General features: G+C 41.7%; 1 protein-coding gene across 4 annotated transcripts in view; it reads left to right on the top strand.

The window, feature by feature from the left end:
• Nucleotides 1–26,969, top strand: part of LRP1B (LDL receptor related protein 1B) — a 1,445,580-nt gene that overhangs the window by 1,078,488 nt on the left and 340,123 nt on the right. For all 4 annotated transcript variants that reach the window (XM_083153866.1, XM_083153869.1, XM_083153867.1 and 1 more), the window contains exon 41: nucleotides 6,492–6,863. In XM_083153866.1, the coding sequence (XP_083009992.1) occupies nucleotides 6,492–6,863 (372 nt within the window). The remainder of the gene's footprint in view (nucleotides 1–6,491; nucleotides 6,864–26,969) is intronic.

The following is a 26,969-nucleotide window of genomic DNA, read 5'->3' on the forward strand; positions in this document are numbered from 1 at the left end:
TGCCGCCAGGTCTTAAGGTGGACCAGGCTGCTACAGGAAAATTGGCAAGACAAATACAGGATTGTAGTCAGACTGGAAAACAAAAGGAAGGACCAAACACATAAGACAAATACTAACTTTAGCACACTACAGTGTGCGACTAACACGGGACCACTGGAGCAGATGGTATACACGAGCACCACAGCACTGGAGATGGAATTTCCAAGGACTGGGTACTGAACCACAATGGCGCAGTGCCAGGCAGTGTCTAAATACAATATGAGCAGACAAATGGACAGAACCGGAATGCAAGCAATACTGGTTACAAGCACATAGACAAGCAGGGCCGGTAGGCAGATGTAATCGCTAATAGCAACACAATACCAATGAACAAACAATCAGAAAGACAAGCTCCAGTAGCAGAGTAGATGCTACTAGCAATACAGACAGACATTCAGCAGGACCAGACTGTGGGGCAGTTTTGGTTACAGACAGACAAATGGGTGAAAACACAGGTACATAAACAGAAGCTCTTAATAAAGCCAGTATAGGCTGGAACACCGAGGATCAGGCACTTGCAAGGAAATAGCAAGCTTAGAGTATCACAGGCTAGTCAGAAAAGTACAGGATTAGTAGGATCAGGGTTAGTCAGGAAAAACTGAATATTATCTGCTGTAATAGCTAGAAACAAGCAGTATAGCCAGCACAGAGCTTAGGGCAGGCTGTGTAATATAGGGAGCAATATTCAATCAGAAGAGCTGGAATGTACAAGCCCCCTAAATGAAGAAAGTCACTGCAGGTGAGCAGCCTGACACACAAGGCAGTGTGCTAATTGCCTAATTATGTGATAGGTGAACTGCAAACGGAACAAATACAAAAGTCAGACTGCATTTATACAGACCCGTGGCTCATAACAACAGGTTAGTGGGAAGCAATGTTTTCCCATCATAGATCTTGAATTAGTCTAACTAATTAGGATCATGGTAAATGAACATTATAAATATAAAAGGTCCTGTATTTCTTTTTTCTTCTTTGCTTTTCTTTTTTAGAAATAAATGCTTTGCTTCAGAAACACTAATAAATATGCCATACATGGCAAGTAACCTTTTTTAACCCCCTGTTACTCAAAATGGTAGCCCAGCAAGTTTTTTAAACATAAATATTATATACTAGCTGACCCGCCCGGCGTTGCCCGGGAAAACCTTGGGGTTTCTTTATTTCCAAAATTGCTGAAAAATGTCATCTTACAGTATGCTGTGCCAAAGACCTAAGATTGTAATTTGTTATAGATTCCACCATAATGTTAGAATGTGTTTGCATTGATACTCAATGATGGCAATGAAATCCGGTGTGGTGTTGGTGTTTGAAACACAACGCTCCTGAGTTGAAAACTTGTATGTGTTGATGAATTCCACATCCACTCCTGAGATTTAGCACCTACTGTATGACATATCCTCCAACATCTGAGGGTCAGAAATCGGTACAAAATCAGAAAGGGACATGTCCACACCTCAATTTCTATACTTTCAATTTTACAGTTTCTAGGGTGTGTAATTACAGGCGCTGAGTGCGTGGGGTCTGGGGTGGGCGTTACTTACCGCGCCATAATTAATTAAAAATTCACTGCTCCCTGCCACTGCCACTCCCCTCACCGAACCTGCCTGCAGCAGTCTTTGAGGTCTGGGGATCTGTAAAGCACATGCACCGAGCATCTCTACCAAACAGTGGGGCAGCCCCTGAGTGTGGGAGCAGGTCCGCAGGCCTGGCCACATGATGTCATGACGCGACGCACACTATCCGCACCACTGTAATGCACCACTGGGAATGGGTGCAATGGGCCATATTCTTTCCTACACCCGCCAGGCCAATCCACTGATCCAGCCATCACAATCATCAATGGATGCATTGATAAGGTTTGGAGTTTAAGAAGTTGAAGAATAAGACTGAGAAAAAGAATTGCCATGTTACAAAGTGTACAATTTACTCAATAAATCGTGAGAAAAATGTAAGTGTACATAGAAGTACAATCAAGAAATGAAAGTAGGATTAAAAAATAAGTTCTGATTCAAACTGATAATTGTTTGGATGGGGTGGGTTGTGAAACAAATCTATAGGTGAGGGTATGGATATTGTGGGCATAATTGGTGTTTGTTACACCTACAGGGGGCCCTCAATTGATGGGATTTTCACTACAGTGTCACGGTCACAGTGTCACCATAGGGGGATTCCCAATTGGGGTCCAGGTGGTCTTTTAGGGACCCTTTACAATATTGTAGGTCTCTTCTCCTTGAGCTTACAGTCTCCCTTAATGATAGTCAATCACTGAGGGAGACCATAGGCTCCAGGAGAAGAGACCAACGGGATTGTAAAGGGGTCCCTAAAAGACCACCTGAACCCCAATTGGAAATCCCCCTATGGTGACACTGTAGTGAGAATTTCTCATCAACTGGGGACCCCCATAGGTGTACCATACACCAATTATGCCCACAATATCCATACCCCCTCCACCTATAGATTTGTTTCGCAACCCACCGCCATCCAAACAATAATCATCTTGAATCAGAATATATTTTTTAATCCTACTTTCATTTCTTGATTGTACTGTACTTCTATGTACACATATTTTTTTCACGATTTATTGAGTAAATTGTACACTATAACGTGACAAATCTTCATCTCAGTCTTATTCTTCAACTTCTTACACTCATAACATTCAAACAAATGCATGCAGCGCTCATGCCCATCGACCAAACATTATCTATGAACCAAAAGAGTCTGGGAAACCCTTAAGGCAGAGCAGTGCCTGATATCCAACTGACTAACAGGGTGAGTGCAGTGTACCCACTTTGTATTGATCAATGGGTGCATTGGCCAGGACAAATATTTCTCAGTGCAACTGGCCGGGGAGCGCAGTGACAGGCTGGAGGACTGGAGAGACGGATATGGGGAACAAAGTAGAAACGGTACATTAGGTACAGTTTTTATTTGCTGGTACAGACGGTTAAATAAACGGCAAATTATTTTTTATGTGTTCTGTGTGTTTGTGTGTGTTTTACTGTTTTTGTGTGTGTGCTGTAGTGTATGTATCTGTCCAATGCGTAAGTGTGTGAGGTGTGCTACGTATATACAGTATGTGTGTGTTGTGTCTTTGTGTATCTGTGCAATGTTTAAGTGTGTGTTTTGTGTGTGTCGTACTGTTTTTTGGGTGTGTGTGGTGAATGTGGGTGTGTGTTGTGCTGTTAGAGGTATGTTATGTGTGTGTGTTGTGTGTATCTGCCCTATGTGTAAGTGCGTAAGGTGTGCTATGTATAAATCTGTGTGTGTGTAGTGTGCTGTGTGTATCTGTGCAATGTTTAAGTGTGTGTTTTGTGTATTGTACTGTTTTTGGGTATGTGTTGTAGTGAATGTGGGTGTGTGTGTTGCACTGTGAGTGTTGTGTTGTGTGTATCTGCCGAATGTGTAAGTTTGTGATGTGTGCTACGTATAAATGTGTGTGTAGTGTGCTTTGCGTATCCCGGCAATGTTTAAGTGTGTGTGTTCTGTGTGTTTGTTGTACTGTTTTTGGGTGTGTGTTGTAGTGTGTATGGATTTGTATTGTACTGCATGTGGTGTGTTGTGTGTGTGTGTGTATCTGTCCAATGTGTAAGTGTGTGAGGTGCTCTACGTATAAATGTGTGTGTTGTGTGCTATGTGTGCGTATGTGGTGTACTGTGTGTGTGTGTGTGTGTGTGTGTACAATGTGCATGTGTGTGTGTTGTGTGGTCTATGTATATCCTCAATTATTTCCTAATTGTTTAAAGCCTTCACCATAATGTTAGAATGTGTCATTCATACTCAATGACAGCAATGAAATCAGGTGTGGAGTTGTTCCTTTGCAAACGGTTTCCCAGATCATCGATCTTTTCCCCAGAACATCAATGAAGGTAAATTACAACTTGGTGTTTGTTAAATTTCTAAGTGAAATTTCCCCAAAACGGCTTCGAGGTGCACATCACCGGGTCCAGAGGTATCTTGTTGCTGAATTTGGTGTCTCTGAGTGCCACGGTGTGTCCACAATACGACGGACACGCACACACACACACACACACACACACGCACACAGATTCTTCAACTTATTATATAGATTGTGCTATTATATTGTAAATCTTTTTTAACCATTTGCCGTCCCATTGGAGCTAACAATTTATATTATATACCACACAAATACACTACGGTCAGTTAATCAGAAGATTGAGCTACTGTACCAAGATGCCAAGGAAAACAGAGCACCCAGAGGAAACCCAAGCTAGTACAGGGAAACCATGAAAACTCAGTAAAGTCCTGTTTTGAATCTTACCAACATCCTCATTGCACTCTACTCAAGTGATCTACAGTATACCCAATTCCAAAGTTAGATGGGAAAAACCTTGACATTGTTCTTTAGTACTTTTCTTGCACATTTCAAAATTAAATCTGAATTTATATTTCGGATCACTTCTCCCCTGTTCGCCTTTCCATTGTACATCAGCGTCTTTGTGCACAAACATCCCAGTTCACGCAGTTGCTCTAGCACTGCCGGGTAATGCACAAATAATCATTACTACAAAAGTAGAGGGGATACAGGTTGCGGGGACAGTGGTTCTTCAGATCTGCTATCTTCGCACCAGAGCAGTGTTAAATTGCTTTAGTGTTTTAACATCTACTGCTGCGAGTTGGATACTAAGCACTGCAAAGCGGTAGTGCTTACTGAAGAGAGCCCTTAAGGGTCTTGTCTGAAGTATCAGATTCATACTAAAGTATATTTAATGCAACTTAAAAGAGAAAATGTTCCATAACCAGGAGAGTCAAATGAGTTTAAATGTCTTTACTACAATGTTTGCTAAATCCTGTAAGCTTTCATTTACTAATTAGCACCAATGCATTTTTGTTAATTAGAGAAAGCTTTCATTTGATTTAGGAAGATGCTTGTATATTTAGGAGGTGCTTGTCAAAGACAATCGATATATAGATGATTATTCTGGGACAGCGTGTTTCTTTTCAAGTTTCTTGCTGTCCATTTGTCTTATACAGAATGCTACAAAAAACTCCCGCTGAACAAACTGTATTGTAGTATAATAGCTGCTTCAAGAGGGTCCATTTCAGATAAAAAAAATTGAATAAACACCATTTAGATTTCCATTGCATAGATCTGAAGATGGTCAGAGGTATGATTGAGAGGTGCACCCAATGTCGATGTTGGATATAGTGGAGCAATTTCTGCCAATGTACATACGCCAAAGCTGTACTGCAGTTATAGCGCACACACAGAGGATTTTTCACAAAGTGAGTGTCCAAAAAAAATCCAGTTATGTCGGTACCAATTTCTGGGTGTGCCTTTCTCATACACCGAAAATTTGTTTGCAGTTCGGAGAGGCCTCAGATTCTTAGAAGAGTTTAAGTCACCAAAAGGTTGGTCATTGAACCCTGATGTTCCCGATGTTTCTTCTTATGTACATGAGCAACAGATGAAAGGTAGTAACAATGGGAAAGAAGTCAGCTGAGCCTATAGCAAATTTTTGAAAGAACCCAGTGAGCAAAATTGTAGCTGCTTATGATACTATGTGCACCTTAGATCAGACTGAAGATTATATACTGATTTGGAGTCACCACACCCTATGATTGACACCGAAACTGACTTTTCTATGGCATTCCCACGCAATGAGAAAAACCTCACTTCCCTCTTCCCCAGCTGTTGTTGGACTTACTGTACATGGCGAGATGAGCCACTGTTTATTAAATGTGGCACCCATACTATGCTGCCCCTAAGGGGGGTATCGTGTCCTTCATGTTACAAATGGCATCAGACAGAAATGTATCACATAATAATAAAAGAAAGCGATCAGTGAGTGTGAAACATTGTTCAAATGTTGTAGTATCCTAAATCATAAAACAAATGCAGAAACCTGAGCAGGAGGACTTTTACTCTTTACATACAAAGGCATAAATGCCTTTACACCAAGAATATTTACATGCAGCATAGATATACTATATCAGGTTTGTCTATGTGTACCAAACATTAATAACTTAACAGTTGCATTTAAATGTGTACAACAGTTATACTGGGAGTAGTGGTAGCCATGTACGAATAATCAAATACAATGCTAAATTTGCAAATACATTTTATTAATGTATGATATGATATTCCAGAAATGCTGCACATCTGTCCTGTCCACCCTATGGAGCCCTGGTTGTCTCAAATTAGTTGGGAAATCAAATGTAGTGCATTTCACTTCTACAGTAGTTTAACTCCAACAGGCACAACCCTGCTCCTAGCTGTTAGAAGCCACATTTAAAAACTATTAAGAGTTGTGAATTGTCCACCCCAGACCTAGCGAACTTTGCAGCTACACACAAAATGTTGTTTTGTGGTTCTTGACTTTATTCTTGAATATAGTGCAAAGAACGTAACCAAATAATCCCTAGGATGGAGTAGAATGAACTTGATAAATGACCACATTCTTCTCAAAATACCTGAATTATTTTATTCTCTGCAGGAACGAACATCTGTGCGAAAAGCAATGGGGGATGTCAACAAATTTGCCTGTATCGGGGTAATAACCAAAGGACGTGTGCTTGTGCTCATGGCTATCTAGCAAGAAATGGGATTACTTGCCTAAAACATGAGGGTTACTTGCTCTACTCAGGAAGAACAATTTTAAAAAGCATTCACCTCTCTGATGAAACCAACCTCAATTCACCCATTCAACCCTATGAAAACCCGGAGTATTTCAAAAATGTTATCTCCCTGGCTTTTGACTATAAGTTCAATGAAAAAGGAAACAATCGTATCTTCTACAGTGATGTCCATTATGGGAATATACAGCTAATCAATGATGACTGGACAGGAAGAAGTATCATTATTGAAAGTAAGTGCTAATTCCTATCTGTGTTTTTATAGTGATTCTTATAGGTCCAAGCTTACACTGATGGACAGTTGGTAGGGATGGCTGAAATAGTCAATTTTTATGTAGTGTATTATCCCTTTGAGTGCCAACATCTCAATGTGAGAGATGTTCAAAATATCCGCTACAAATGCCAGCATCGCTCACATTTATTATATAAATTCAAATATAAAATAGTGTGCAAAAAAAGATTATATTTCCTAAGGAAAAAATTAAAGGTTATTATGGTGAATAAAAATGTTTGTTTGGCAATTCTCACACCTATTTTGACAAATTCAGTTGGCACTCAAAGGGTGAAATACTGCAATTGCATAGACATGAATGTACTGTATACTGTACATGAAATGATTTTATCACAAGCTGATGATACTCAAACATACAGTACATTGGTCAAAAAAATCTGAATTAATTTAAGCAGGAGTGACATCAAGGGGGAAATTTAATAGGGTGAGAGATTCAGAAAGTGAGAGATTTGGTAAAAAAAAAAAAAAACCCTTTCACAATTTAGATATAGAAGTACCCGCCCCTAGATGTGCAACCTGTTGTATGGAGGAAAACATGATTGATAGCTAATTGAATATGTAAAGCCTTAATTATTTATTTTATGATTATTATCTAGCACAGTAATAGATCTTGATTTCTTTTACTGAAAATACCATATATACTCGAGTATAAGCCTACTTTTTCAGAACATTTTTTATGCTAAAAAAGCCCAACTTGGCTAATACTCGAGTGAGGGTCCCACTTGAGTCAATAAGTTTTCCCAGTTTTTTTGTTGTAAAATTAGGTGCCTCGGCTTATATTCGGGTCGACTTATACTCGAGTATATACGGTATTTAAAGCAGCTCCTACACTGGGGCAGTTACTGAAACATAGATAGGTTCAGTAATGCAGTTGTGTTGTTTAGTACTGTTTCTAAGTAACAGCTGGGTGACTTGGTTGTGTATTATTATTATTATTCTTTATTTATATGTCGCCATAAGGGACCGGCAGTGCCCAGTTAGAGTACGTAAACGAATAAGCAAAATAGTGACTTGTGGTTGAATACAATACAGGACATGTACAGGGTCAATACACATAGCTGCATCAGCAGAGGACTCTGGAATAAGTATCAGCTTGGCAGAAAACTGCAGAATTGGTGCCATCAAAGATGATTTAAGTAATAGAAGGAATAGCACGTGAGGGAAGAGGGCCCTGCTTGTGAAAGTTTACAATCTAAAGAGTATGTACTGAACAGGGCCACTGTGGTAGCTAATATCTGCTGATACCGCCATGTGTACTGCATTGACAATTTCTTGACATTGCTTTAAAAAGAAAACCTTACAATTTCCAAATATTTGTTCCTTTATATAAGTATTTACAATATATGTATGAAATTATTACATATTTCATGCTATAATTGTTAAAAATGTTATATGTTACACTGTCATTTATTGTTGGATTTGTTTAATAAGTAAGGGTGGTATTAGAGTATATCCATGTGAACACTAGCTCTTTTATTCTGTCCATTTATAACTAGTGTATTTATAATCCCCTCATAGCTTTAATGAAGTCTAGGTAGTTATTGTTTTGATGCACTAGTTGCACAACAAGGGAATCAAATATTAGGTCAATGACAATGATCATCAGTATCACATGTGTGTGACACCAATAGGAGATAGATATGGACCTGCCTTGGGGGCATCTTTTGGGGCACCCAATAGAGTTATTCAATTGTTGCTTCAAATGTGCACAACTGTCATGGCTGCCCATTACCAGGTACATAAGTAGGGTGATGCAAAGTGTGCCAATGAACACAGTGCTGAAGTGTAGTTGATGTGATTGGGGCAATTGTTAAATATCTATTTTAATCACTTTCACCTCTTTGAAGCTCGGCATCTCCTAACAGCCCTGGCGACCGTCACCCTGTATGCACAGGGATATGGTCGATCAGCGACCATTTCCGAGGGTATTTCGGTGGAAATCACTTTAGTACTGACACTTTTTTGTTTTAGAGTCTTTTTATTGGCAATGTGTATTATATTGGTGGCTTAAAGTAGCCTCTATACTTCATCAAAAATATCATTAGCCCAATTGGACTTGGCCTGTGCAGTCAAATTGTATCTTTGTATGTGTCTCAACTAGTGTGGCTGTACACTGTGCAGTAGTGGTCAGTGTTTGAGTCTTTTTTAATGATTGTATGCTAATAGCAGTCATTCTGCCCTCACCTGCTGCAACTGCCAACCAGTTAAGTCTAAAACATCCTAATTGGCCATTATAATAGTAGCATGCATGAGCACATTTTACATTGACCTACTTGTACAATAGTCATGTTTCAGATCCCAGTTCTTGATGGTGTTAACAAAGTGCATGTGTTTACTTTATGACCGATATCTTATTCTGTTGTCTTACATTAAAACCAATCATATATTTCTTGGCATCTGGTAAAATAATTGACTTGTTGGTGTATGAAGCTTGTACTCATTAAAGTTGCATGTCATATAGCCTATGTATAAGCCTATAAGCATGAAGAAGGTTGTACAATTGTTGTTCTGACTTAACCTTGTGCTACAGCAAGAGTATAACAAGGCTTAGTGATTACACACAAGATGTCCTCATGTGTAGGCTTAGTGATTACACACAAGATGACCGCATGTGTAGGCTTAGTGATTACACACAAGATGACCGCATGTGTAGGCTTAGTGATTACACACAAGATGACCGCATGTGTAGGCTTAGTGATTACACACAAGATGACCTTATGTGAAGGCTTAGTGATTACACACAAGATGACCTCATGTGTAGGCTTAGTGATTACACACAAGATGACCTCATGTGTAGGCTTAGTGATTACACACAAGATGACCTCATGTGTAGGCTTAGTGATTACACACAAGATGTCCTCATGTGTACGCTTAGTGATTACACACAAGATGACCGCATGTGTAGGCTTAGTGATTACACACAAGATAACCGCATGTGTAGGCTTAGTGATTACACACAAGATGACCGCATGTGTAGGCTTAGTGATTACTCACAAGATGTCCTCATGTGAAGGCTTAGTGATTACACACAAGATGACCGCATGTGTAGGCTTAGTGATTACACACAAGATGACCTCATGTGTAGGCTTAGTGATTACACACAAGATGACCGCATGTGTAGGCTTAGTGATTACTCACAAGATGTCCTCATGTGTAGGCTTAGTGATTACACACAAGATAACCGCATGTGTAGGCTTAGTGATTACACACAAGATGACCGCATGTGTAGGCTTAGTGATTACTCACAAGATGTCCTCATGTGAAGGCTTAGTGATTACACACAAGATGACCGCATGTGTAGGCTTAGTGATTACTCACAAGATGACCGCATGTGTAGGCTTAGTGATTACACACAAGATGACCGCATGTGTAGGCTTAGTGATTACACACAAGATGACCTCATGTGTAGGCTTAGTGATTACACACAAGATGACCTCATGTGTAGGCTAAGTGATTACACACAAGATGACCTCATGTGTAGGCTTAGTGATTACACACAAGATGACCGCATGTGTAGGCTTAGTGATTACACACAAGATGACCTCATGTGTAGGCTTAGTGATTACACACAAGATAACCGCATGTGTAGGCTTAGTGATTACACACAAGATGACCGCATGTGTAGGCTTAGTGATTACACACAAGATGACCGCATGTGTAGGCTTAGTGATTACACACAAGATGACCGCATGTGTAGGCTTAGTGATTACACACAAGATGACCGCATGTGTAGGCTTAGTGATTACACACAAGATGACCGCATGTGTAGGCTTAGTGATTACACACAAGATGACCGCATGTGTAGGCTTAGTGATTACACACAAGATGACCACATGTGTAGGCTTAGTGATTACACACAAGATGACCGCATGTGTAGGCTTAGTGATTACACACAAGATGACCGCATGTGTAGGCTTAGTGATTACACACAAGATGACCGCATGTGTAGGCTTAGTGATTACACACAAGATGACCGCATGTGTAGGCTTAGTGATTACACACAAGATGACCGCATGTGTAGGCTTAGTGATTACACACAAGATGTCCTCATGTGTAGGCTTAGTGATTACACACAAGATGACCGCATGTGTAGGCTTAGTGATTACATACAAGATGACCGCATGTGTAGGCTTAGTGATTACACACAAGATGTCCTCATGTGTAGGCTTAGTGATTACACACAAGATGACCGCATGTGTAGGCTTAGTGGTTACACACAAGATGACCGCATGTGTAGGCTTAGTGATTACACACAAGATGACCGCATGTGTAGGCTTAGTGATTACACACAAGATGACCGCATGTGTAGGCTTAGTGATTACACACAAGATGACCTCATGTGTAGGCTTAGTGATTACACACAAGATGACCTCATGTGTAGGCTAAGTGATTACACACAAGATGACCTCATGTGTAGGCTTAGTGATTACACACAAAATGACCGCATGTGTAGGCTTAGTGATTACACACAAGATGACCTCATGTGTAGGCTTAGTGATTACACACAAGATAACCGCATGTGTAGGCTTAGTGATTACACACAAGATGACCGCATGTGTAGGCTTAGTGATTACACACAAGATGACCGCATGTGTAGGCTTAGTGATTACACACAAGATGACCGCATGTGTAGGCTTAGTGATTACACACAAGATGACCGCATGTGTAGGCTTAGTGATTACACACAAGATGACCGCATGTGTAGGCTTAGTGATTACACACAAGATGACCGCATGTGTAGGCTTAGTGATTACACACAAGATGACCACATGTGTAGGCTTAGTGATTACACACAAGATGACCACATGTGTAGGCTTAGTGATTACACACAAGATGACCGCATGTGTAGGCTTAGTGATTACACACAAGATGTCCTCATGTGTAGGCTTAGTGATTACACACAAGATGACCGCATGTGTAGGCTTAGTGATTACACACAAGATGACCGCATGTGTAGGCTTAGTGATTACACACAAGATGTCCTCATGTGTAGGCTTAGTGATTACACACAAGATGACCGCATGTGTAGGCTTAGTGATTACATACAAGATGACCGCATGTGTAGGCTTAGTGATTACACACAAGATGACCGCATGTGTAGGCTTAGTGATTACACACAAGATGTCCTCATGTGTAGGCTTAGTGATTACACACAAGATGACCGCATGTGTAGGCTTAGTGATTACACACAAGATGACCGCATGTGTAGGCTTAGTGATTACACACAAGATGACCGCATGTGTAGGCTTAGTGATTACACACAAGATGACCTCATGTGTAGGCTTAGTGATTACACACAAGATGACCGCATGTGTAGGCTTAGTGATTACGCACAAGATGACCGCATGTGTAGGCTTAGTGATTACGCACAAGATGACCGCATGTGTAGGCTTAGTGATTACACACAAGAGGACCTCATGTGTAGGCTTAGTGATTACACACAAGATGACCGCATGTGTAGGCTTAGTGATTACACACAAGATGACCGCATGTGTAGGCTTAGTGATTACACACAAGATGACCGCATGTGTAGTCTTAGTGATTACACACAAGATGACCGCATGTGTAGGCTTAGTGATTACACACAAGATGACCGCATGTGTAGGCTTAGTGATTACACACAAGATGACCTCATGTGTAGGCTTAGTGATTACACACAAGATGACCGCATGTGTAGGCTTAGTGATTACACACAAGATGACCGCATGTGTAGGCTTAGTGATTACACACAAGATGACCGCATGTGTAGGCTTAGTGATTACACACAAGATGACCACATGTGTAGGCTTAGTGATTACACACAAGATGACCTCATGTGTAGGCTTAGTGATTACACACAAGATGACCGCATGTGTAGGGTTAGTGATTACACACAAGATGACCTCATGTGTAGGCTTAGTGATTACACACAAGATGACCGCATGTGTAGGCTTAGTGATTACACACAAGATGACCGCATGTGTAGGCTTAGTGATTACACACAAGATGACCGCATGTGTAGGCTTAGTGATTACACACAATATGACCTCATGTGTAGGCTTAGTGATTACACACAAGATGACCGCATGTGTAGGCTTAGTGATTACACACAAGATGACCGCATGTGTAGGCTTAGTGATTACACACAAGATGACCGCATGTGTAGGCTTAGTGATTACACACAAGATGACCTCATGTGTAGGCTTAGTGATTACACACAAGATGACCGCATGTGTAGGCTTAGTGATTACACACAAGATGACCGCATGTGTAGGCTTAGTGATTACACACAAGATGACCGCATGTGTAGGCTTAGTGATTACACACAAGATGACCACATGTGTAGGCTTAGTGATTACACACAAGATGTCCTCATGTGTAGGCTTAGTGATTACACACAAGATGACCGCATGTGTAGGGTTAGTGATTACACACAAGATGACCTCATGTGTAGGCTTAGTGATTACACACAAGATGACCGCATGTGTAGGGTTAGTGATTACACACAAGATGACCGCATGTGTAGGCTTAGTGAGTACACATGCATTTCTGTACAATCAGGTTTTGTACTTTATTTTGTGCAATATAGAAAGTAGGAATATATTTGAACATTGTTTCCTAACACATTGATAGAATTGATAACACATTTATAGCTAATTATTTACTAAGATGGGATTCTACTTCAGATGGGATGTTGCTATGGGCAACCATTCAGAATCTATTTATTTATTTAGCACCTCCTAGAAGTTAATAATTAGTATCTGATTGGCTGCCCATAGCAACATCCCAACTGAAATAGAACTCCCATCTTAGTAAATAAACCCAATAGAATTGTTTCCTTTCATCATGTCCTTTAAGGGGAGAGTATCAATGGGGTCAATTTACTAAGATTGGAGTTCTGTTGAATATGGGATGTTGCCCATAGCAACCAATCAGATACTACTTTTTATTTCGTACCCTCAATAGAACTCTCATCTCAGTAAAATTACCCCAATGTGTCAATTTGATGATGTTATGCTTGTTATAGTACAAGTCCTATTCAATATCTGAAATTATAGTACAATGTACAGTACACATCCCCCTGTAAAAGTCTAGAGACTGGCAATGCATGCTGGGCCTGTTCGTCCCATAGCAGCTGGTGAGTCAGAGGATGCCATTCTCTGGTATAAACTACAGAGGCCTAATTATGAATGTATTTCCATATTTGAATTTAGAAGCAAGTTAAACTTGGCAACAAGAATCGCCTGGTGCCTAATACGTTGTGATTTATTATCAGGTATTATGCAGCATTAAAACAATTTCCTTTGATGAATGATTGACACACCTTGGTTTAATTCCTATCTTTCAAAATGAATTGATTGTATAAGACACCCATTTCCTCGGTATACTGTATAGTGTACAACCTTCAGCCTCAATTTCTGTAATATAGTGAGCTCTAGCTAGCAATATTGTGCTGATGACTATACGGCATTCATTGAAATGCTATTAATCTTTGTGTGACTTATGTATGTTATGTACAGCACAGTACAGTATGTCGCCTATTAGATGACAATATATGCTGTAAGTGAACGGTGCGCTGAGACGGAAAGCTCCAGCACGCTGGCTGGATGAACAACCATGGCTCCATCTGTACAAGCTTGCAGATGACAGCAGACCCATGCCCTAAAAAGGGCAATGTTTTGCCTGTGTTTTCCCAGCAACTCCTTGTTATCACCTCCAAACGGTCACTGTCGGTCACCAGGGTGGTCGAAAGCTGTGTCGGGCTCAGGTACTTTTTCAGGGGGCATGGCCTAATAATGGAAGGTGTGACCATGTACTCTAAAGGCCCATACACACTGGGCGACTTTGAGCTGAAAGCTGCTCAAAACAGCCTGTTTGATGGCTTTCAGCTCAAAGCCGCCCAGTGTGTATGCCCCAGCGATGAGCGTTGAGCGCTGCTGCGCAGTCCAGCATTATCGCCGGGAAAGCCGCCCATCTGCTGGTAATACCAGCAGATGAGCGGCGTTGAGGACGGCTTTGCATAGCTCTGCGCTATGCAATGCCGTCCTCCCCCTCCGTCGGCGCCAGGCAGGGGGAAAGCCGCTCAGTATGTATGCACTGATCGGCTTTCCCCACAGCAGTGATTGACATCATCGCTATCCATACACGCTGGGCATAGTCGCCCAGTGTGCATGGACCTTTAGAATAAAATACAGAAAAAAAAGAACACATTAAGCACCTTCCTGGCCACACAGCAGCATGTGCTGGGTTGAAAAGAGCTGCTGCTACCAGGTTCTGTATCATAGGCCCCATTGGGCCCATCCATCAGATCAGGGCCTGGATAATTTGTACCCCCTCCCCTCTTCTCTCGGAACCGCTGCCGGTCACTTCAATGAAATCCTCATTGCGTGTAGAAACACGACGGCACCTTTGCACGGCTCTTGGTTATCACTTTACTGCGTGATAATCAGCCAAGTATGAATTAGGCCCTCTGTGCAATGGTATTTTATCATCTTGTACAATTGCAGACTGTTAGTTTTTATGTTATCATTCTAAGCAGTGGTATTTCATCATCTTGTACAATTGCAGACTGTTAGTTTAATGTTATCATTAATCCTTATTTTTCATGCTTACTATAGTAGAGTACAGTATATACTGTAAATTGGTAAAGCGTGCATAATTAATGACCAGAGGAAGTGCAATGTTAGGGAAATATACTGCTTCAATGACACTATGGCCCTTATTCTGGTTGGTGCGGCCGGAGCCGCACACGGTGCTCCGGCCGCACAAACCAATCCCCGCCCACGAGACGGATCGCCACGGCCGTCCGTACACGGACGGCTGGCGATCCGCATAAAAATGGTGGAGGCGTACGCCTCCACCATGGTGGGAGCTGCCCCCTGCATTCGATGGTCGTCGACCATCGAAGGCAGGTCCGCACGCCCCAGCAGCTCCCGCAAGCTGAGACCACACGGACAATCGTCCGTGTGCTAGCTTGTATGGGGGCTGAGAGCTGACATCCGGCGACGTCAGCTTTCCGCCCCCATGAGTTGCGTCATACCCTCATTACCATGCATACGCCCCGCGTTTGCATGGGAACGCCCATGAAACGCGGGGCGTACACATAGGGAAATGAGGGTATGAAGCCCCTCACGCCCCTATACGCCCCCTTTGCGGCGGACGAAATACGTCTGCGGCGAAGGGGGCTGCACATGCGCAGATTGACCTCTGCGCATGTGCAGAATAAAAACATCGGCGGTACGGCCGCACGCGGGCCGTACCGTCCGAACCAGAATAAGGGCCTATCTGATGTGTGTGGATGCATACTATCAGCAGCACCATGTATCAGGAAGCTATTACTAATATAATATTCAAATATTAATGCGTTTCCTTTTTGTTGTTGTAGGCAACTATAGAATATGCATTTTAATATTAATACGTTTGTTGAAAGATTTTTCTAAGATCCTTTTTGAGAACATTTGTTTTTGTGTTATTTGTTCAGGATTTAGCAAAAGTGAAATGTTGTAAACTTGTTGTTTTTCTAAAGACGTTTAAATAAGTGAAATAATAAGATCGGGGAACGTCCCTCAGGTTCTCATGTTTTTGCTAAAAGGTTTTGCCTAGAAGGATTTTGGCTTCTGTTTTCTTTTTGTTATAGTATAAATAAAGACAAGTAGATAACGGTTGTTTTAAATATAAAAAAAGTGCTGAAAGAAGCAAAGAAAAAACCACACGGCAGCACTATAAATTCCATGGCACTTCTGAAACCAGAGACGGCTCTACTATTAGGCAGCTGCATAATATGTGTTACGCCCCTGGCTATATATATATAAAAAAAAGGATAAATCTGAGATAGGCAACCTTGTTGAACTTAGGTAGCTTTGCGAGTCCACCAAACCCCGCCCATGCAGCGTGTGTTCCCCCACGCAGGCTGTGAATTGATGTTTAACATGCTGTAAACATCCAATCAGATGCTGCTGGGGAACACCCACATCATTCGATGGTCGGCAACCATCGATTAATGTGGAAGGCCCACACATATGTGAGGTACTCTGAGGCAACCTTACATAAGCGTGCACAATCAGGAGGAAATGGGTGGGAGGCTGACATCCAGTGATGTCAGCTGTACCCCCCCACCCCCACCCGTGTCACGTCCTTATTACCATGAGAACACCCAGCATTCTCATGGGAACGCCCATGAAATGCTGGGCGTTCCCATATGGTAATGGTGCTGCCTGCCACCCCACGCCCCTCTTCGCCCCCACCCAGTGATTCCATTGTTCACATGCGCACAGGCCGACCATCGGTTGGGCTGCGAACATATTCTGGTTGCGATGCAACCAGAATACCCCCTTTAATGTACATGACATCTGTGCAACATAACCTCTAAAACTAGATGAACCCTTTCACCGGAGGTTCTACAAAGTCTGTTTTAGTGTGTGGGTGCTGGGAGCAGTAAGCTGAGTAAGTAAGGATAGTGAAGGCATGGCTTGGGTAAGGAATGATTCCCTAAAGATTTTACCTGTTTACTCAGGACACAACACATTCAATTGAGAAATATCTATGAGATATTGAACTATAACATTGGAATCTTGCCCATTTCAAGCTCAAGGGCCAATAGGGTGTGCGAAATAGGGTGTGAGAATCAAAAGTTGGAGAGTTTTCCCATTTTTTTTAAAGCGGCAATCATGTACACTGAAAAAAAAACCAGGTTGATTTTGCCATGTAATTGATTGCCACTTGGGAACACTCTCACAAAATCTCTCACTTTCTGGTTCTCACACCTGATTTTATTTTGGCCCCAAATGTCCTGTGTGGTTCTTCCATGAACATAGTCTTTTGCTCTTACCTCATGTTCCGAGTCTGTTTAATCCTGATAATTATATGTCTTATCTAGAGCCTAATTGGCCATCGGGCGCTTCTGGCAAATGCCACAGGGGCCTATGGACAGGAGGGCTGGTGCGGTTGTGAGATGGCCTGACTGAGCTGCTCTGCATCCCAGAACTCTACTTAGATCAGGCATGTCCAAACTATGGCCCTCCAGCTGTTATGAAACTACAAGTTCCATCATGCCTTGCCACAGTTGTGCTATTAGGGAATGCTAAAACTATGGCAATGCATGCTGGGATGTGATGGGATATACTAAGCATCACATTCACAATGCAGTACATCCCGCCATTTACCGCGTACATACAGTACTAATCACCTATGCACTTACATATGCGATTAGTATAACAAAGGACAGCTCTCCCAATAAGAGGTGTCCTTTGCGAACACGTGATTTCTGGGTTTTGGAGCCAGGAGCCCTTTTGCACATGAGCATGAGGACACTATGCCTGCAGGTGGAGTAACGTCATTGGATTCTTCTCAGGGTAAACTGGGAAAAGAAGCCCATAGGCGTCTTTAGATTACTGCATCCAGTCCCAGAGCATGGTGCATGGGAAATGCAGCCAAACCGCTGTTTTCTGCTTTTTTTCTCTTTAGTACATCCAGACCATAGTCTGGAGCATGCTGCAAGGCTATGCCTAATGACTCAAAGTACACCGCTGTGAGGTGCATCATTTTTAGTGGTGTACAGTTTCATATATGGGCTTCAGTGTGAGCATTTGAGCTTTAGATGTGCAACTACTTTCACCAACATGCTCACAAAACTCCCATCACTGGTCATAAGACAGACATGATTAGATACAAAATACTAAGTGGAGGCCATTTACTTCTAATACCAGGTCAAGCGTCTGCTATGAATCTGAAATACTATGTGAGTGTTAGGGATGAATGTAAGAGACACGTGTGCAGTCTCCATCCAGGTTTCCCTTGTAGCTAGCTGGCAGTGCTTTAGTGAGTACCAGCAGACTCTGACACTGTGCATGTGCAGGTCTCTGGGAAAATTGGGCAGCAGCGATTTTCCGATTGTGCATATGCAAAACTGTAGGCCATGTTATCAGTGATTTTGTGCAGGGCTATTTGGGACAAAAATGTATCTATTGAAGCTCAAGGTGTGCCGTGCACGCCGCCTGGACCCAGAACCCTTTGTGCTCCATGCACCCTTCACCCATTATAGATATGTCAGTGGCGAATGTGGCACAGCTTGGTTATTGCAGAGTAGAAGTGCTAGCACTTCTGGAGCACTATATGACTACCAGCAACCCCTTAAGAATTCTTCCCTGCAAAGCTTCCAATACACACTAAAAATAACCCCACTGAGGAGTCAGCATACAGTACAGTATCTAGAGCCTCATTTTTAGTAGTATACAGTTTCATATATGGGCTTCAGTGTGAGCATTTGAGCTTTAGATGTGCAACTACTTTCACCAACATGCTCACAAAACTCCCATCACTGGTCAGTAGGTGTGGAATCCACCAGTCATTAGTTATAGCAGTGGCAGATCTGCTGCACACATATAACTCAGTCTGTGGTTTCTGATTACCACCGTTCCATTTCCATCATGATCTTTGACCACTGTTGTATGCTGGCTGTCTGCTATAACATGACTGAACATGTCACTACTTCCTGCTATAACATGACTGAACATGTCACTACTTCCTGCTATAACACCACTGAACATGTCCCTACTTCCTGCTATAACACGACTGAACATGTCCCTACTTCCTGCTATAACACGACTGAACATGTCACTACTTCTTGCTGTAACACGACTGAACATGTCACTACTTCCTGCTATAACACGACTGAACATGTTACTACTTCCTGCTGTAACACCACTGAACATGGCACTACTTCCTGCTGTAACACCACTGAACATGTCACTACTTCCTGCTATACCATGACTGAACATGTCAATATTTCCTGCTATAACACAACTGAACATGTCACTACTTCCTGCTATAACATGACTGAACATGTCACTACTTCCTGCTATAACACCACTGAACATGTCCCTACTTCCTGCTATAACACGACTGAACATGTCACTACTTCCTGCTATAACACGACTGAACATGTCACTACTTCTTGCTGTAACACGACTGAACATGTCACTACTTCTTACTGTAACACGACTGAACATGTCACTACTTCCTGCTGTAACACCACTGAACATGGCACTACTTCCTGCTGTAACACCACTGAACATGTCACTACTTCCTGCTATAACATGACTGAACATGTCAATATTTCCTGCTATAACACGACTGAACATGTCACTACTTCCCTGCACACTCATCTTCTGCTGCTAGGATTATTCTAGCCTGATTTGCTTCAGATTGTTCTATATCTGCTTAATAAATATACTGACTTACCTGAAGATTGGTAACAGTAAAGGTGAATAGAGTGAACTATAAAGATTTGCAGGTGCTGTTAGAGCTGGTTTTCACCCTAGGTAAAATCTTAGCTTACTGCTGCTCAGGGCCTGATTTAAGGTTCCAGGTGCCCTAGGCCAATGCACATGTAGCTCCCATTGTAATGCTGCTAAACACACATGTATGGGTGCTCAGGGACTCGTTATGCACTGCCCATGTGCATGTAATGTTATACATGTAGGATCTAATACAATATAAAATGGGTGATCATAGGCGCTGTATCCCCACTGATATTAATCAGTCCTTGGTCAAATAGAAAGACCCTCAATTAGGACTCCACGATACTGGTGAATCTTCCGCCTAGTCGCTCTCAATAAGACACTGTTAACTGACCTGTAACAAGTGCCCTATGTGCATATAATGGTTTCTTTAAATCTTCTATGGTGTAACAAGCAGACGAAACATAAAACAACCATGGTATCCTCAGCGGGTGACTGTCAGAATGTCAACTCACCGTGGGTCAGGGCCCTATATTCCTTAAAAGGTTCTTTCACTGGATCATTTCCCAACATACGGATCAAGTAGTCATCCAATCCAGTTAGCCATACAATGCTTTAATTTAAAGGGAAGACACCTGGTGCTTGCGATATTTCAGGGTACCTCCCTATCCGGATGGAAGGGTCCCCAAAAAAGGGCTGACGATGACTCACAGTCCAGGATACCACAAGCTTCAAAGGTGTAACCTCCCACCAACATGTTTCGGGCTATAAGGAAGCCCTTTTTCAAGGTGTGGAGGCTTAATGCACCTGACCGGTTTTTATACAAACATAGGTTTACACAAAACATGGAGAAATCCCCATATCCCATACTCTGATAAAGTTTTTTTTTCAGAAGTGATCAAAACTACATAGAACAGTTATTACACAAAATTCAATGCACAGACATAATTTTACATTATATAAATTAATCGCACATCACATACAGTATAGATATACGTGCCACTGCGTTCCAACCTCCAGGATTTCCTTTCAACAAAGGGGAACATCAGGTGATGCTAATCAAAGCCGGCATTCATTACACCAGAGTCTTAACCCGGCAAACTGGATTGGATGACTACTTGATCCGTATGTTGGAGAATGATCCAGTGAAAGAAACCTTTCAAGGAATATAGGGCCCTGACCCTCGTGAGTTGTCATTCTAATGGTCACCCGCTGAGGATACCATGGTTGTTCTATGTTTCGTCTGCTTGTTACACCATAGAAGATTTAAAGGAACCATTATGTGCACATAGGGCACTTGTTACAGGTCAGTTAACAGTGTCTTATTGAGAGCGACTAGACGGAAGATTCACCAGTATCGTGGAGTTCCAATTGAGGGTCTTTCTATTTGACCAATGACTGATTAATATTAGTGGGGATACAGTGCCTATGATCACCCGTTTTGTATTATCTTGTATTTAAGATTTAAGGAGTCTTGTGGATGATCAAGGGCTGCAGTATTCTAGGCGCAGTCATTATTCTTCTACTTCTGTTCCTAATGTAGGATCTAATGCGTGTGGTGTGGGAAGAACACTTTGGCTTTAGGTTGGCCAGCTGGTGCTGTAGGTTCCTTCAGTTCTTTACATTGGCACAGCCATCTGGCAGTCACCTTAAGAACTTTAGCCCTCTCAGTACATCAGGACTTAGTTAACAAGCATGGAATAAATTCCAATAGTCGGCTGCTACCTGCAAGGTGCACTCTCCCTCAACCTATTGGTTAATCAGCACTGCTGCTGCCACTGCTATCCACACTCCAGCCTACAGTACTTTCCAGAAACTAAGTTTAAAGGGCCTTCTTAGAAGTTCATATGCATTACGTTTAACTAGGATGCCTCTCTCAGAGTCATCCTTAACCTTGTGAGAGTCAGCCTCCGGGTTCCCTGTATATAGCTGCTTAAAGGTGGAGCCAGCCCTGGGTGCTGTACTTTAGAGAGGACCGTTGGTAACAATGTAGTTTTCCAAGGCACCAATGAGGGCCATAAGCAGGTCAGTGAAGATGTACTGAATCACTGAGAATGTTATTAGTCTTTATGAGACCATAAAGTACCGCAGTTAGTAACCATTCAAATTAAACGGCACACAGTAAGTGATTATTTTAAGTCAATGATGTTTCTGTCTTTCAAGTCATATGCAATAGTCAAGATTTTGTTTGTCTAGTTTATTACTCTGTTCCTATGCTCCAACTGCTTTGAGATTACAATTTGCAAATACTTTTATTAGCCGAGGATGTTCACAGAACTGTAACGGAGGAAGTAATGATACCTTAATACATCCTTGCTATGAAGAGCTTAAAATCTAATTTAGGATTTGATGCGGAGGAAGATATTGTGGCTTAGACCATCTCAGAAACTGCTCTTCCCGAATCAAGGTTTGCAGGAAGAGGTTGAAGAGGTCAGTTTTTCTCTTCATGATTAAAATGCACAGTGACAGGAGAAGTGATTGTAAATTCTAAACAATTACTCCAGCTACAGACACAATGTCCTTTTGATTGTAAAGAGGAATGAACACTAATTTTATATACATGTAGCAAGCAGAGTGCTCACTCTCAAGCCCTGCAGTTGATCTGACATGAAAAGAGAAAGGAACTATTTTAAGTCTTTACAGAACAAGAGAGCAGATACAACTGTTTTCCAAAAATAGCAGTTTGCTACTTCTCAGCGCAGGATAAAGCTGTATTTTAAGTCAAGCACTGTAATCTTGTACAAATAAAGCATTCATTGTACGCTTGTTTTTTTTTTTTTTTTTTTGTACATGTCTACTCCATCTTACAATGATCAATCTTTATTTAAATCAAATTTGCATCAAAAATGACAGGTTGGCCTACACTCCCTAGCTCAGATTTTCCGGTTTTCCTTTTTTTTTTGTTCCCTTAAAAGATTTATAACTTCAAATCGGTCCTTCATTTCATGTTGCCAGCACACTAAAAACAGATTTATAACGGCGCATTATGTCACACACTCCCAGCTCGCTGAACATTGATTTAGAATTCATAAACATCCCATTATCTGACACTTTCTCAGTTCAGTGAAAAGGTTTGAAACTTCCAAACATCAACAATACCAGCTCATTATCTCTCATATCCTGACTAGCCTGAAAGCTGCTGACGGCAATGAAACTTTGTTTTTGTGAAGTTGTGACTGTTGATTATGGTGGGTGTCATTCACTGAGCAATAACGTCAATAGGTTCGCTGACATCTTAGCACTTGGAAGTTTCCGTTTGATGATGTGATAATTAAATGGCAATTATTTTCAAAATGAGGCAATATGTTATCTGTTAAATGCTACACATTACCACTGTGATATTTTTGGAATTGCAATTACTGTTACGCTTATTTTTATTTTAAAATACAGATGAAGCCCCTCTCATGCTTACAGGGGCAGGAGATTCTATTGACAGCCCCCACCAGCCTCCAGGCCCCTCCAGCCATCGTAAGGGTGTGCGCGCGCATGAGATGCTTGCGCGTCCCGTTCCGATGGAGCTCCCCGCTGCTGTCGTCCTCCTCCCCGGTCCCCATTACCAGTCCCTTCCACCTCCCCGAACCCCCTTTAAACCTGCCAGTCTCCCTGAAGCGGAGATGGGCAGGGTCCCGCCGCCCAGTCGCTGACTGACTGGGATATGTGTGCATGTGAGGCGCTCGTGCATCCCAGTCTAATGGAGTCCCTCTTCACTAGCAGGAATGTTCTGGCGAGCTCCGGCAATGAAAGAGAGGGGCTCCATCTGTAGTCATGTGATGAAACCACATATATGCAAACTGTAAGTAGTTTTAATCATATATACTGTATACAATATACTATCACTGTTTAGCAAAGGAAATGTAGGAGCAGTGGCGTGGGGTGCAGCCAGGGCACCTGGAGCGCATGTCACGGCGTCCATCCCCCCCTGCAATCAAATTTTTGGGGTAATAATATCTCCATATTTATCCATCTGGACCTCCCTAGTTCTAATGTTACACACCCTTCAGTCCATCCTTTGTGACCCATTTCTTTCTCGGTTCTACCCATCTACCTATTGGACCACTACTTTTAGTATCTCCTATGTTCACATCCTCCACTCCAACCTCTGAGTCCGAGATGGATACAGACACAGCTATGGCTGTTTCTTGTAACAGTCAACCATCTGCAACTTTATGAAATTGCAATTATAAAATCATTATCTGCTATACTGTACATCCATTTATATTAATGGGCAAGGGCTGAGATGCCCACTGTGTCTGTAGATGCTGTAATACCTCCTGGTGTGTTTAAGGAGCCATTAATGATGAAACCATCACAACTTGTGCCAGTCTCATTGCATGTTCAGATTTTCCATCTGAGCATGGTCTCCAATGTGCCTGCAGTCATCAATAGCACTTCAATTTATTCTCTCATTCCTGTTGCCACCAATTTTAAAAATCTTGTCAGATTATGCCCTTTTCTTACCCTCCACACTCTCTTATCATCTCCAGCCTTGAGAATTGCAAGTTGCAACCCCCACCAATCTGGCATTCCCCTCAGCCATCCACTCCTGCTTCAATCGATCCTGAACACTGTAGCAAGACTTCTCTTTAACTAGTCCATATCTGCCGCACAACTTCTAAAATACCTACACTACTGTTAGTGTCCTCCAGAGTCCAAATTAAATGACTCATCCTTTCTGTATGTGCAAAGCCTTCAACAAAGTCACTCTTTCACGCATATCAAACCTCTTAATTTAGATCGAGCTCTAACTTGTGCTTGGCTCCATCTTTGATACCCACTTCCCACTCCCATGTAAAATGTGCCACTATTTAGTAGTGGAAATCCCTGCCACAGTCTTTTTATCAGTATCTGCCATACTACTACCTACGATACAGAAGCTAATACACTTTTACAAACTATACCGATTTACCCCTGTGTGAGCCATACTTGTTACTCTTATATCATCTTTATCTTTACTATATCAAATATATGGTCTGTTTTCATAGCTGCCTTCATTTTGACTACTTTGTATGCCCATTGTTATATGTGTGTCCTGTTTTCTCAAAATGCATTGATATGGAGCATTGTGGAACCTTAAAAATAAACAATAATAATAATAACTGCATCCAGATATATGTATGTGTTCCGTCATTGTCTGTACAGGCATTGACCCAATGTGCATGTACTGTATACTGCTGTAAGTCCAACTCAGCATCAGATGTTCTATGATCGTAATAAACCTACATGAAAGATGCACCTATCGCAGACTGTTTCCTGGGCTTAAATAAACTTCTCATAATGTATTAGCGGCCATTAGTAAGCTTAACAAGCCTTTTGTAGAAATCCAATGTTGTTTCAATAATCTGAGAAACAATAATTTTGAAATGCCACTCATGATATTGCCAGGTGGCATCATCTTGTAAATTGTACAGGCAACATATGGGTGGAGACACCAGATTCAATTCAAATGTTGTCAGTGGTGGTAACCAGGGCTTTAAGTTGTCCTGGAGAAGTGGTAGAATTCATTTCCCTCTGCCACCTAATTATACCTCCTTCCCTCCCACATTAGACACAGCCAGGGCCAGTAGGTTTTTGGCACCCCCTGCAAACTATAATGCTTTTCTGTTAGAATTATTGTGCAGAGCCAAGGTGGAGAACTAGTTCCACCAATCCATTACAGGTGGCGGAGTCCGGCCGAGTTTCCCTCCCCTTTAGCCCTAGTGGTAATGCCTGTAAGCAGCAAGTGACTTCATATACAGTATTGTAAGGTAGTTGGTAAAAACTGGTGACTACATTGATTCTCTACCCTAGGGAGATTTCATAATAGGAAGATCAACTTTAAATTGGATTCCTTATTTTACCCTCCGAAATTCTACTTTGAAATTTCAACTTGAAATACAGATATAGGAATGTGGGCAGGGAGCTGGTATGGTGAATCTTCATTTTGATTTTCAAAAATGTTCTTAGTTCTTAAGAGCTAAATTATTGATAACTCTATACACTTTGTCACAAATATGTGGTTTTCTTTTCAATTAACCCACACTAAAAGTTGACATCTGTTTATAATAAATGCAAACAGTTGATGAATGCTATATTTTTATATTTTTATCTTTGAGGATGCAAGGACAAAGCAAAATACAGTACACAATAGACATATGGATAATGGACAGAAAATAACAGGATTTTAACTTTCAGACATTTCTATGGCTAGTGAACCATTCGCTGTGTCTATGATAAAAATGACGAGGTTGAGATATCAGATACAGCTTATTTATCTAGTAGAAATTAATGCTGGTTATTTTCTCATTTTTAATGACCCTGTTTATCTTTGCTTTCACCACTGAAATATATTGTACTCAAAGAACAAACAATGGTTCATCTGGCTGCTCTGATAAAAACACGTTCAGTAAATAATTTGTATAGAGAATTAGAAGCATTAGGATTTAGAAGCATAGAGTAGATCCGTTGGAAGACTTGCATATATCACGTAGTAAATCTGTTATGTTTGGAAAGATACAGGAATTGTAGAGCAATGTACTGTATACACGTAAGAAAATGTATAACGTACATAGACTGATAATGTACTACTGTTACCTAGCCTGGTCAGACTGTTCTAACACTATGGGGGTATTCAATGTAGCTCCACGACTGTTGGGCTGGCCTGACAGCCGCGACCCTGTCCCATTTTCGGTCTGCTTGACCGAGAATTTGCAGGTGGGATTCAATGTCCCGTCTGCTGCGGGTCAAAAAGGGGGCATGGCTGCGAGCTGCAGCCGGGAGCTTGTCAATTCTCGTCCGTTCTCGGGAAAACAAAGAGCCCGACTGCTTGTGATGTCGGGCTTGTTCTGCCAAGA

This window comes from Crinia signifera, chromosome 7, assembly GCF_055691185.1.
Source record: "Crinia signifera chromosome 7, ASM5569118v1, whole genome shotgun sequence".
In the NCBI taxonomy this organism is placed as follows: Eukaryota; Metazoa; Chordata; class Amphibia; order Anura; family Myobatrachidae; genus Crinia; species Crinia signifera.